This window comes from Notechis scutatus, chromosome 1 (assembly GCF_049901735.1).
Source record: "Notechis scutatus isolate UNSWTSFEM ecotype Mainland chromosome 1, rNotScu1.2, whole genome shotgun sequence".
Taxonomy (NCBI): Eukaryota; Metazoa; Chordata; class Lepidosauria; order Squamata; family Elapidae; genus Notechis; species Notechis scutatus.
Genome location: NC_142009.1, coordinates 97,611,980 through 97,626,610, shown reverse-complemented (window position 1 = coordinate 97,626,610; position 14,631 = coordinate 97,611,980). Strand labels below are relative to the sequence as shown.

The 14,631-nt window shown below is 33.8% G+C and overlaps 1 protein-coding gene across 3 annotated transcripts in view; it reads left to right on the top strand.

The window, feature by feature from the left end:
- Positions 1–14,631, top strand: part of RNF217 (ring finger protein 217) — a 46,190-nt gene extending 31,559 nt beyond the window's left edge. Inside the window, exons 5-6 of one of the 3 annotated variants that reach the window (XM_026666062.2) lie at positions 6,367–6,438; positions 9,444–14,631. In XM_026666062.2, the coding sequence (XP_026521847.1) occupies positions 6,367–6,438; positions 9,444–9,523 (152 nt within the window). In that variant the 3' untranslated portion in view covers positions 9,524–14,631. Of the gene's footprint in view, positions 1–6,366; positions 6,452–9,443 lie in introns of all 3 variants that reach the window. The other 2 variants (XM_026666063.2, XM_087972513.1) reach the window with 2 other exon arrangements.

Here is a 14,631-nt window from a genome sequence, read left to right as displayed (position 1 = left end):
ATTGTGCTGTACCTTCTCTCCCTCCCTCCCTTCTCCTCCCCTCTCTCTCACACACATACTTTAACATCTGACCTACTTCTGAGCACTCTCATTTGTTAGATCTTAAAAGATGGTTCAGCACCCTTTGTATATAGGAAACAGTTATTTCATATTTCCATCAGAGCCATCTCCCCAACTTTCTAGAGTAGGTACACTAGGCAAACTAGACCAGAAAAACAGTTCCACAAGAAAATCAGAACTAGATTGAGACTGGCTAAAGTAACAGAATCTTGCAAGCCTCATAGTGCTTTGTCTCCCTTCCTTCTTAGTGAATCAGAGAGATCCCCGCCTGAATATCTTCCAGATAATACTTTGCTTCCCAGAATTTAAAGAATGTATCAGCTGTTTCTGTTTATATAATAGTCTTGCATATTTGTCTCAAGGTCATCTCCCTTATTGTTTGCAGACATCAAATGACAGAATAGTAGAGTAATCTAGGAATTCAACCTTGATGTGTCAAATGCACATTTCTCTGATTTTTACCCATGGGTGGTGCTGTCATAAGCATTGAAGACAATTTTCATGTGACTGTAATGAGTAGTTGTGCTCCCCGTGTCTTCAAGGAGTTATTTCTAAATTGAATTAATTTTACCTAGATTAAAACACATAGCAAAAGTCCATTATTAAAAGCCACACTTAGATCCCAAGGAAAAGCTTGAGCAGGGTTATTAATATTGGCATATTGGTTTAATATCTGTAATAAACTGAGTAGCAGATTCAGAAAAAAATTCATCACAAGAATTAATTTTGATGCAGTTAGATGAAATGTAAAACATTTCACTAGTAGCTTTAACCAACAGCACACAAATTTCCTGTACCTCATGGGAGTTGGGACCCCAAGGACCCCAATGTTTTATTGGTATTGAGCTAAAGTAGTTATGACAACTGATTAGCGTCAGCTAATATGGTCATATAGAAATTATGACTTAAATTTCTGAGGACTGCATTGGTTTTAAGAAATTGTAAAATCATATTGTACAGATTGTTTGGAATCCAGACTATATAGATACAAATGGACCTAATTATCCAGTCCCAGGCTGCTTTTAAAGATACATTTTGGTACCCCACATCTCTCTTCATACTTTTGGGAAGGATGTGGTATTTACCAAATCTGAATAGAAATTGTATGTCTTGAGTTAGTGGCATAATCACTTCCTCTGAACAGGTAAATAAAGTTATAGCTCTGTTAACATTGCCACAAGTACTTCCTTTTGAGCCAGGGGTGGCTAAACTATAGTATATAAAGTATACTCAGGATGGGCATGTGCATATTAATCTCTGTTAGTATATTTTGTTTTAATCAACTGGGAATGTTTGCTTTTCAATCAGCTATTTATTTCATGTAGGCTTTTAATTGGTCTCATGTTTTCACCTTTTTTTCCTTTCTGCTTATAAGTCTTCATCATACTTCTACCTACCTTTATATATTGTTGATCTTTTAAAATAAAAAAATATTTATCTGATTCACAGGTATTTATTTATGCCCAATAATTATATTAAGGATTATTAGATGTCCATCCATTCCATCAGTGTCCATAGTTCACCCTCTCACTCCCTTAATTATTTTGCATTAGCTGAATCAGTGATTCAAGTGTTTCAGTCTTTCTGATCCCTCATTCAGGGATAGAATTTAAGATATTGATGATGGTCTAAAGACCAATCTCTGAGCAGATGCCACAGGAATCATCCAGGATGTTGGGTCTTTTGTTTTTGTCAGCTTATTCATTTTTTTATCTTTACCAAGTTTGAATTGCAGAGGGAAATTGAGAGGAGTGAGGGCAAGGATAAAGTCATTTGTCGGAATAATTTTTGACCACCAGTCAACACCTTCCAATTCTACTTGAACCAAATTATTATGGTAAATTTATTTTTTTACCAAAAATGCTGTAAAGAAAAAAGATTATATTGCATCTTCTTCAACAACCACCAATGCATCTGTCTCACATGATCAGATGACAATGTCTCAGAAAACAGAGTCTTTTATTAACTGTTTACATATATACAATACAAACTGACTTGCACTACTTACCAACTGGATAACATGTTATATAATATGTTATAAGACCTGGGCATTTATGGTACAATAGATGGAATGCAGTCTGATAATAGCCATTGGGGAAGTTTACTTTATCTCTTAACAGCTTTGTTCTTTGTTGCCTACTGTAGTGTTGTCTGTACACTGTGCTGTCTGCTGGCTTGTTTGCTTAACAAGAATGGTGCTGTCTGCTTTTTCTACAACACAGTGTCTGCCCTACAGGATCTCAGGAAAGAAAAGATAATAACTTTTTACATAAAACAATTGAAATGAAATTAATCATAGAACAGCATATAGCAGAATATTCAGTGAACATTTAAAATGGCAATGAGCATTTAAGATAAATGTTGGGAGAAATTCAGGATGCTAAATGTCATCAAATTTTTTGCAATATAAGCTTAACTTTAATTTAAAAAACAAACAAACAAAGCTGTCATCACCAATAGAAATGGAGTAAAACCTCTTATCCAAAAGTAAGCATTACAAAATGTGGAAGGAATGGTATTTTGTTTCCACACCTCATACGGAAGTATTTTTAAATCCTATTTACACCTTATATATAAAAGGATAAAGAAAAAGGTAACAGAAAGGATTTGTGTATAGTATGTAATTAATTAATTTACATTTTACCAACTGATTCTTTCCTCTTTCAAAATAACTCACTATGCTATGAGTTATGTCTTTTTTATCTGGATAACTTATATTCTGTGTCTCAGTAGATTTAAATAATAAATTTGTAGGTTAACATACTTTCAAACAAAACTCAGTTTTTACTTTCTAAGAATATTTCTGGGGTCTATGCAGAGCCCAATAAGCCTTCATTTCTGCCTGAAATTGGTACTTTTGTAATAACATGCCAACATTCCACTAATTATTATTTTTCAATTAAGTGGATGTAAAATAAATGAGTAAATCAAGTGAAACTTGTCTGTCACCAAGGGAAGCACCATGTTGGAAATTCGGGCCATAGTTGGCCATCAAGGTAGATGTTTATAGAATTTTAAATTTTCTGTTTTAAATTTATATACTTTTACCTCTATACTTAGAGTGTGTTGAACAAACAAAAACTGCCCTTTTATTTTTAACTCATACACCTTCAGACATTTCCATTGTTAGTTTATAGTTTAAAGTTAGGAAGTACAATATTGTACTTGACAATATTCATTAAAATCAGATGATAATTAAAACACTACAAGTTCATTTATTGCACAAACTGACTAGTGTCCCATAATAGAAAAGTAAAATTGAAATAATTAAGTTGGGGAAACAAAACAACACTGCCAGAACCTAGTGAGTTCATTTTCTAGTCCAGATCTGTTCCTTTTACAGTCCATGGGCCACATCCAGGCCACAAATGGTCCCAGACTGACCATCTGAGTAGGGCAGGGTGCCAGGGGCCTTCTAGAATAGTCCTAGTTCTGGACCCATGGAAAAATTAATTGCTCATCTCTGTTCTAGCCATTGAGTCATAGAGGAAGAGTCCTACAACAGCAATTGCCTACTGCAAGGGCAGGATCCATATAATCAATCCCCAAAGACTTTCTGGAACAGCCAACTCTTGGTTGAATGCCAAGATGTGGAGCTGACTTCACTTTGTGCAAGAATAAATGTGCGACCCTGAAAAATGTTGCAAGGCTTCTGTTTGCAGTAAAAGACTAATAGATGTGGGGTTCTGGAAATAGTTTCAATATTTTGTAGCCCTGGATTGATTCTGTGTATTTGGATTTATGCACTTTTCAAAAATAATAACATCGAATATTTTAACGGTAATATTACAGCAGTGGATTCCAAAGATAGATAGATAGATAGATAGATAGATAGATAGATAGATAGATAGATAGATAGACAGACAGACAGACAGACAGACAGACAGACAGACAGACAGACAGACAGACAGACAGACAGACAGACAGACAGACAGACACACGCAGGTCTTGGCATGTTCGGGTCTTTTCCCGTGTAAGATTGAGAGCATCTTGGCAACATTTCGACGAGGTTCCACTCACCATCTTCAGGCTGGTGTTTTCGGCTTTGTGCTTGTGTGAGCAAAGCGTGATTGGAGCTGCTGTCTCCCTTTTTATACTGGTGGGGAGGTTGGCTGTATTGTCATTTCTTGATTGGTTGATGGAGTTGATGTTTGCAGATTGGCTGGCTTTTTCGTAAGAACATGTGTGGCTGTGTTGTAAGGAGGCTGATAGACACACAGCCAATACCTTAGCCACACATGTTCTTATGAAAAAGCCAGCCAATCTGCAAACATCAAATCCATCAACCAATCAACAAATGACAACATAGCCAACCTCCCCACCAGTATATATAGGGCAGCTCGATCATGCTTTGCTCTGCACAAGTACAAAGCTGAAAGCACCAGCCTGAAGATGCAGTGGGACTCGTCAAACATTCCAAGATGCTCTCAATCTTACAAGTGAAAAGACCCGAACATGCCAAGACTTGCATACCTGTACCCATGAAAATCTACGAAAACAAATTTATATATATATATATATATATATATATATATATATATATATATATATATATATATATATATATATATACATACACACATATACATATACATACACACACACACACACACACACACACACACATATATAATTTGTTTTCGTAGATTTTCACGGGTACAGGTATGCAGGTTTTGGCATGTTCGGGTCTTTTCACGTGTAAGATTGAGAGCATCTTGGCAATGTTTCGACGAGGTCCCACTTGCCATCTTCAGGCTGGTGCTTTTGGCTTTGCACTTGTGCAAGCAAAGCATGATATAATGACGTGGGAAAATACCCGAACAAAGCTGAATACCATACATGTAAGTACCTGCGAAAACTTAAGAGATAGATAGATAGATAGATAGATAGATAGATAGATAGATAGATAGATAGATAGATAGATAGAGAGATGGAATCCATTGTTGTAATGTTACCATTAATAAATACACACACACACACACACACACACACACACATTCTCTGAGGACAATATTTTTTGTGGAACTTTAATATTTGGTAGATTAAATGTATTTTGTAACTAAATTAAAGATACTAGTAATACATGGTTATATTTGCAATTTCATCTATTTAGAATAAAGGGTATACATTTGTATTGTAAAAATAATAACAAACAGCGGAAGAGAAACATCACATTTTTTAAAAATAAGTGCAATGAGTTAATATACTAAAATTCAATTAGAATGCTTACATTTATGACAAAAATGTGTTGGATATATAGATCAGTTTTATTCACAAGTGTCAGAAAATGTTCTTCATTACTTAAAAAAAAAACAGCTGCCAGTGACTTGCTCAATTTTTGAATGTGCTTCCTTGAAATCAGTGTTTGATTTTTGACTGATACCTAGAATAAATATGCATAGCTCATATTTGACAAGCAGTAGATTTGTTCTGCAAAGTGCAAATACCTTGGATGTACTGTCTTGTGCAACAGTCTTAGGCACTTGTGCAAAAATGCTATAAATTAAGAATGCTTTCAGAAACAAGTGTTAATTTTTATCGATTAACAAAATGTAAGGTAAATGAAAAGACAAATCCATATTAAATGAATATTTGGTGTGGACCACCCTTGCTTTTAAAACAGCATCAATTCTTACACTTGCACAAAGTCAGGGATTTTGTAGGATTGGAATCAGGTATATGATTAACCAATTATAACAAGCAGGTGCTAATGATCATCTATTTCATACGTACTGTATTTCTAAACTACTCTTAGAAAAAAACAAAGTAGATTCTGATTGTTCACTTTTACCCTTTATTAGCCTCTTTTCTTTGGAGAGAAAAGAAACCCCAAAGTGGAAGATTCCATGATTTCAAAAGATAATTACCTTTGGGTTTTGTAAGGTGTTTTGTAAGGAGCCAATTACACATTGAATTAATAGTGTGGTTTTTGATGAGTAATTTTGAAATTTAATCCTAGAAAAAAGATAGTTTCCATTGAGAAGATAAGGGAAGTTCAGTTTTATCCTCATAGCCTGGTTATTCCCAAGGAAGTGTGTGCAACTGCAGTTAGATTTACGAAACAATGATCTCCAGTCTTTGGAGTTGGATGGCCTATAAGTTGCATAAATTAAATGATATTTTTTCATTAAGGGTAATTATTAAAAGGCAAAACATTTTAGCATTTTCTCATGTAAGTAAATGGTATGCATATTCCTTAAATTTTTAATGTTAGTTCACTTATTTTTATTAGTTTGTTCCCAGCAGAAATTAAAATAACATAGTTTGAAATATCTCACAATATGTTTAAAAAATTCTATTTTTCAGGTGGGAAGTTACTTATTGCACCAGTAATATTGGTTTTGGGACTGGTAGTAGGAGCTGTAGTTGTTCTAATAGGTAAGAGAAAAAGGTATGTTTTGAATTACATAATTTTCAAACTCAGGAACATATCGAATTCAAAGAAATTATAAATGGGGAAAGAAAAAAGGTTTCAGAGATATGGAATTGGATATCGAATTGGAAACTCAATTAAAATCACAATTAACTGTCTCTATCTATCTATCTATCTATCTATCTCTATCTCTATCTCTATCTCCTGAAATTCAACTTTTTATTTATCTATAAATCACACCATACAATTCAGTAACTGCACATCTGGAAGACAGATAATGATTATATTTAATATTTGAAGTAACAGTTCACATAATTGCACTTTAACACTGATTGTATTAGTTTAGGTTACATTAGGTTTTCATGAATTGAAAGAATTCGGATCCAGTGTAACATCTCAATAGTATAGGTAGATAATGACTTTTTTTCTGATTCATCTTCCTTTTTCAACTTACCTTGACTCTGTTTCCCAACAGATATAGTTGAAACTGCTATCTTCTTCCTATCATTATATGAAGATAATTTTTTAAAAAGTCATGAGTTAGATTAGAATAAGTAATTTCAGCACGAATCATTGAAAAACTAATGAACAGCACATTTTAAAATTCTCTTCCAAAACTAAAAGTCATAGTGAGAAGATACATTTGGAATTAAGAACCTGTTATAAATGTTGTATGTCACTCGGAGTCACATTGTCTGAGTTGGGCAGCCTTATAAATCTTGAAATGAAATGGTGGCTTTGTCCACCCACAATGATTACCATGCATGCTATAACCCCATTTCAGAATCTACCTATCATGCCAATAAAGCCTGTTGCTCTGATTTGTATTCATTTTCTGAGTAGATGGGCATGCTTCCAGGCAAAGTACTTTCCCTAACCATTTAGACAGGGGTGTCAAACTCACGTCACGGTGGCATCATGTGACATATCGGGACTTTTTCCCCCTTTGCTAAACTGGGCGTGGGCAGCGCATGATGCATCTGGCCTGCAGGGCAGGAGTACTTTCCTTAATCATTTTTACTTTCTTGGAAATATAGATGATGCTGGAGGCTGGCACTTGCTTTGCAGAATGAGAGTTTTGCTCTCTCTAGATTGTTTTTATTTTAAGATAAAACTGTGGGATTGGTGGATGTTAATGGTGATCTGTGGATAAATTTCACCTCTATATGCCAAGTCAGAGATAAAGTAAAATATGATTGTTACACTGTTAAAAAAAACCCTTGCACTTCATGTATTTAAAAAAGATATTGCTAGATCTCTTAGGACAAAACTTAAAAAAAGATGTCTTCAGTCATGAAGGGAAAGCTGAGTGATTTTTTTGTACATTCTGTAAATTCATCTTTTGGGAATATAGGCAATACCTTGGTTATTAACTGTCTTCAAATGCCTTCATTTGCATAATTTCCAGTGCCATTCAGCTGATTGGAAATTGGAAATTATACTCCAAGAGTAAAATTTCTGAAATGTTTACAATTGTTTTCAAATACCCAATATTATTCATTTCTAAGTATCTTTGTCAACAAATACTGTTCTTAGACAGATTAAAGGTATTGGTTATCCTATAACAACTTTTTATTTTTATAATGTTATAATATTTATATTTTATAAAGTAATTACTTTTAATATTTTCGGTGCTATTTCTGAATCATCATTTTTATTCATGATTTCATGAATCCATCTTCCCGTCAGCCATGTAGATACCCACTGGATGATTTTAGGCTGGGCCAGTTTAAGTCACCTGTGGTTATGGGAAGACTTTGCAGGAAAATGTGCTGCATAATGATCCTGAGCTCTTGAAAGAAAAGCAATAGTAATCTGAATAAAGAATGTTGCTCTAAAATTCTGTATTCTGAAGCAGGCATTTTCTTATAGAATAGAATAGAAAACCTTTATTGTCATTGCATTCAAAATACGATGAAATTTGAAAGCTACTCCAGCACAGTGCCCCAAACACCACATCACAATCACACTATTTAAAAAGTAAAATAATTAAAGTAATAATAATAATAATAATTAAAAACCTAGTCTAAAACCTATTTAAAACATATATTAAGTTAGATAGTTTTAAAATGCTACTTTATACATAGAACTAAATCACAAATGTACTATTTGATTCAAGACAATTATTGCCTTGGAAAAGAAACTGTTTCTCAGTCTATTAGTCTTCATTTTAAGACACCTATAACGTCTCCCTGATGGTAACAGTTCAAAATATGAATGTCCAGGATGAGAATGGTCTGTGGAGATTTTTAGTGCTATAGAGAGGAGTCTGGTCTTCGCAATCTCTTCCAAAGAAGAAAGAGAGCAACTGATGATTTTTTGTGCTGTGTTTATAACTTTGGAGCATCTTCTTATCCACTACAGAGCATCCAGCATACCACACCATTACACAGTATGCCAAAATGCTCTCGATGGTAGAACGGTAAAAAGTAACCAGCAACTTCTCACCCAGACCACTCTTTTTCAGCAGCCTCAGAAAGTGCAGGTGCTGTTGGGCCTTCTTTGCAGTGGCCATAGTGTGGACCGACCAAGTAAGGTTGTCGGAAATATGAGTTCCTAGAAATTTAAAACTATGAACTCTTTCCACACAACTCTTATTTTGTGACATCAAGTTGTTTTCGGCTCTTAGTCAATCACCTTGATATTTTTTCTCAATGATGATCTTTCCATAACTTGTTTTTTCAAGTTTCCCAATGGTGTTGTCCCTATAATTGTCCCTATAATTGAGTCCATTCACCCTGCCATGCCACCTTGTCATCATTTTCTCTTTCCTTTCACTTTCCCCATCCTCAGAGCCTTTTCCAGAGAGCTGAATCTTCACATAATATGCCCAAAGTAGGATAATTTTGGTCTGTGCCAGATGAGGATTCTGGAGAATAACAGTTATGTGCACTTACTGAATTTTTCTTTACTTTACCAGAATACATTTATCCCAGTTCAAAATACACTTGTGTACAGTGGTATTGTGGGCATATGTTTAAAATGCAATGATTTCTCTTGTTTTTAATAGGTTTATTTGTGTTCCCCATCTATTGCCTTTGTAAAAAGAAGAAGAAAAGACCACAAACTGAAATGCCTTGGTACGAGTGAAGAGTTGTGCATCTGAATGGAGCTGATCCTGCAAGGCTTATGCAAAATAACAGCAACCAGCAATATTGTGTTTGTTAACTATCTTGATATCACAGCCCTGGCAGAGATTAGGGGGCCATCTGCCATATTCTTATTGCACTGTACACTACTGAAGACAAGTCAGAATTTTGCTCAGACCTGGGGCCTCAGAAGTTTTTTTTTTAATTCCCAAGCCAACTGCCTAAGGTTTAGTTCAGCTCTTCTTTCTTGAACAGCTTATATCTGCACTGTAAATGCCTATCTACTGATGAGCTCATGAAAGGAGTATATAATTCAGCAACATTTTCTCCAGTTATTGATAATAATTCTGGAACTTTTACAGAAGCAATTCGAATGAAGGTGACTTCTCTTCAGAGGTTGGTTTCATGTGGGCAGTTGATTAAAAGTATTATGTTAAATGATTTTTATGGTCATCAACACTATGATGATTGGATCCATCTGGTACTGAATGGAGTAATTGTCTTAGATGTGAAATTTTGCCTAATAATGAACCATAATATTAGCTGTTGACAGATATCCAGAATAGAAATGAGAAATGATTAGAACAGCATCAATATCTCATACTTTACTACTGTTTAAAAAGTTGGCAGAATTAGCTTGGATGTTTGGGAGATAATGTCATCCATTTATCGTGTTTTGAATTGTATAAGGAATTCACTGTGTCTAACCTAATTAGAGAAAGACAAAAAGCCTGCTCTTTGTGGTTGTTCGGTAGTGTCTGATGCAATGCAAGCTTTTCATACATATCCGCACCAGAAGACAGTAGAGTGATCATAATCTAATATGCCACAGAAATCAAGATGTTTTGAAGAGCTAGGAAAAGAAATAATCTTCCTTCAGATAGTTCTTCACAGTGTTCAGCAAAGTCCATTATAGAAAGTAACACTTTGCTCTGAAGAAATCAACATATATTACATTTCCACCAAACTGTATCAGTTTGTCTAAAACTGTGTTTCCAGTTCTTCCCTAGGAACATCTAGAAATGTTGTAGTTCCAGAAAAGGTTCTTAATATAAGGCCAATTAAAACACAGTGCCAGTTGGTCTGGTTCTTCATAAGGTGAGGAAGAAGATGTGGACCTTACTGATTAGTCTGCCATATCATGACTTATCCCTAAAAGTTGGGAAGGATAATGACTATTGGGTGACATCTCTGTGCTTTTGTATGGACTCAGCATGCTCATGCTTCTGTACAGTTCTCTGGTGTGCACCAAGTGTCATAAAGTAGGTTATTATATACCTAAATTGGCCCATATACACATACTGAATATAAGTGATTGAATTCCAAGATTACCAGTAAAATTCTAAGTTTCTTAAAAGCTATTACAACAAAATTGAATGATACATTTGTTTGACTTCAAGAGCAGTTAGCCAAATAACATTGTGTTTTTCTTGTTGGTCTGCTTTTAAAATAATAACCATTTATGTTGGATTTAAAATTTAAAAATGAGAATAGGTTAACAGGTTTAGAAATAAAAACAATCACGGATATATTTTTTAAGTGTTTCTGTTTTGTCCAAGGTAAAATAGAAGAGAATGTTGGGGGAAAGGAGAACATGGTATGCAGTTCTTAGGAACTTAATTTTAAAAGTGGCCTTTAAGTCACTGAAGCAGTTCTACAGTGAGATGAAAGATCTTTCCCTCATTGAAGACCTGCAGCTCAAGTGCAATCTCTCTCTCTCTCTCTCTCATGTTGTTTTGGCTTGAGTGAGAGAGGCCAAATCACCTTTTCCATTTCCATGAGTCAGTGTTGAGATGTTCATTTGCATTCTATGGACAACACCATTCAGTCTGAGGTATTAATACTTCTTGTCACTATTGGACATCCTTAAAAAAAAGTAAGACAGTATTACCGAAAATGGCTATTTTGTAAATTGTTCTTGAATTCAGTCTATAATAATGCTAATAGGCTCCATTATACTGAAAGGGAAGATGTACACATTTTAGCAAAACTTGGAGCAGTTTGTTAATCAGTACAAAATCAACTGTAGTATATAATCTGGATTCATTGCCTGGCGTCAGCTGAAGTAAACTGATGTCCCTAATTTGTTAAATATGTTCACATTAAATTCTGTATGGCCATCAGTCATTTTCTATTAACCGCAAATAATACCCAAATTTACTACTGCCTTTTCATCCATTAAAATTAAACTGATTTTGGGAAGTCCCTAATGAGACATTGCATTTTAACATAATTTTTATTTATTAAAAGAATAGATTTAGATCTGTTGAAATTAACAGTCTTTAAATTAGTTAGGACTACCTTAGATAATTTGATTTCAATGGGTCCGCTGTCAAAGCAAATCTGCATTCAACTATATACTATTGATATATTTTTAGCTTAATATGTTTTTCTTTAATAGTGTTTCTCAAAGTTGAATGTTGCCTTAAACTTTTTTTAAAAGATTGTATACTTAATCCCAAATAATTGTTTTCTCAGGCCAAACATATCTATTGTCTTTGATTTACTCAGGGATTTTAGTCCTTCCTTATAATGTCAGATGTTTTTGTGAAAACATTTTTGTATTACTAACATTCAGACATCCAAGTTATGATTGGATTTGATGTTTATAGTGTGGAATACATTAAAGCAACGCCAAGGCTTCCATTTGATTTAAGAATTATCTTTTCCTGCAATGCTTCATATTTTCCCCCTTCTTTTATCCTTGTGAAACATAAAAGCCTACTGTATAGTAATTCTTGGATTTTGTCTAGAAACCTTCATATGTAAGAGCAAATTATGTGCAAAGACAATTGGCTTATTAGCTATAGCCCATTTGGCTAGAATACAATGTCAGGTCTTGATAGAGATAACAATCAATGATTTTGTGTACATATTCTGCATTTGAGCTATCAGAGTGGACCCTTATGAAATGCTGCGATCTTTTTCATTCATCTTGGCACATTTGGGACCACATAAAATAATCTCATTTATGGAAGCCAAATGTTCTATAAGTGGATTACTTTTGCTGGACAAAATGCATGTCTGTTTTGCTTTTTTAAAAATGGCATCCTGGATATAAATTGGGTGGTACTGAAAAAGTTGATATATTAAAATAAACAAAAGACACAAATATGTATGCGTATTACGCCTGTAAAAAATTAAAATTGAAGCTTTATTCTCATTCTAATTCTTTTAACACAAAACATACTGCTTGAAGAAATATTTCAGTCAAATCCTGTAGTTATTCTTTAGTGAATTCACCCCAAAATGAGATTATACTGTCCCATAAAAAAACATATGCATTAGAAGCTTTCTATAAAGTGTTGATTAAAGATTAATCTTTGCAAATTGTACTTCAGTCAGCCTTAACTACATATCTGTGAACATGTTCAGTTTAACAATCATTGAATAATTATGGATTGTTTCTGGGAGAAAATTCTATTTTTCTGAATTGTTTTTTGACTGATAAATATTGTGTTTCTCTTTCAAAATTTCTGACTTGTTCTTTGGTGCTTTTCTGAGAAAAGTTATTCCAGTTTAAATTACTTTTGTCCTCTATATTTCTAGCCTTTCCTTATTTATAGTAACGAAGTCATCTTTAATATTTTTATTTATATAATGTAACTTTATCAGAGCAAAAGACTTGAAATATTTAAATTATTTAAAAGTTTCCTTTTTAGGATACAACTCTTCTTTAGTTTGACAGTGAACAATCAGAAAAGCTTGAATGATATTGTGCCACTCAAGTATTTATTCTAAGGTCCTGATTGCTATATAACTAAATATGTCAACCCCAGGAAGCTTAGATTATCCAGCGCTTTTTCAAATATATATTTGCCAAATAGAATTGTATTTGCATATAAAGTAAAATACAAAATTGCATGAGGATTTCATCTTAATGGAGAAATTACTAACATTCTGGCTCCATTTGATATTTAGCTTGTGTTTGGTTTCCGCAAATAGGCTTTCTCTGATTCTAACAAACTATTGTGCTGCATTTGGATATTTTCAGTAAATGAAGTTACCTTATAAAAACCATAATCACAATGCAGTGCAGTTCTTGGCTACATATATATTATTTCTAGAGCACTTTCTTTAGAACTATTCATTTAATATGTTGTCTATGTTAAAGTAATGAATAGATGAAAAAATAAGATGATGTAGTCATGTAACACTACTGCCATTTCTGGTACAGTCTTTACTAAGACATTCAGCGAATTATAAGAAATATGATCTTGGTTTAGGTAGCATTATGGTTGATATCTGTATTGATGCTTGCCTGCTTTTTTTCTAAATATGACAAAGTTTTTGTTAAAAACAGAGAAAGCTGCCCTGTAATTTGATGGATCCAACAAAAGCAGTGAATTATTGAACACGTTGTTTTACTGATGTTAATCTATGAAAATATGTCAGGTAACCTTTTATTAAAATATATAGTTGTATCCCATCCATTTATACTTCCCTTCAGGAGTGCTGATTTATGCCTTTAAAGGGCTTATGTAATTGTGTTGTCTTTCTGGATGTGTCTTAGTATTAGCAAAATATGCTAGAGAAGAAAATCCTCCGTTACAATGCATAGTAATTCTAATCAGCTCTGTCTCGTGGGAGGAGATCACTGCATTTTCCATCAACAGATGTCAGCTATGTAAGTTGTTGCTTTACTCATTTGCTTCTCTGAGGTGTATGGCAGTAGGATCTGAATACAGAATGTTGCAAACTGTAGAATACTAATTATTACTGAGTACATAGAACATTAATTTACACTTGCAGTCATATACAGAAGTTTCAAGGGCAAAGGATTATGGCACCCATAATCTTTTTAATGCATTGCCAATATTATGTGCTAATTTCATAGCTTCTCTCTTTGTGTAACATTTCCAAATAAGTTGTATATGAAATCCTGTGAGAAGGCAAGGTGATTTGTTTGTTTATTTAAATAACCTAGTATGTGTTAAAATTACACTTGGACCTATATGTACATTTGTGTTGTAATAGACTTTATTTGATTATAAAAATCATAAAGATTATTTCTGAAAGGAAGTGGTGGACTAATTGACACAAAGTAAATCTGAAACAGTACACTTCCCATGGTAAAAATAAAATAAAAACATCTATGTTCTCCTCTGG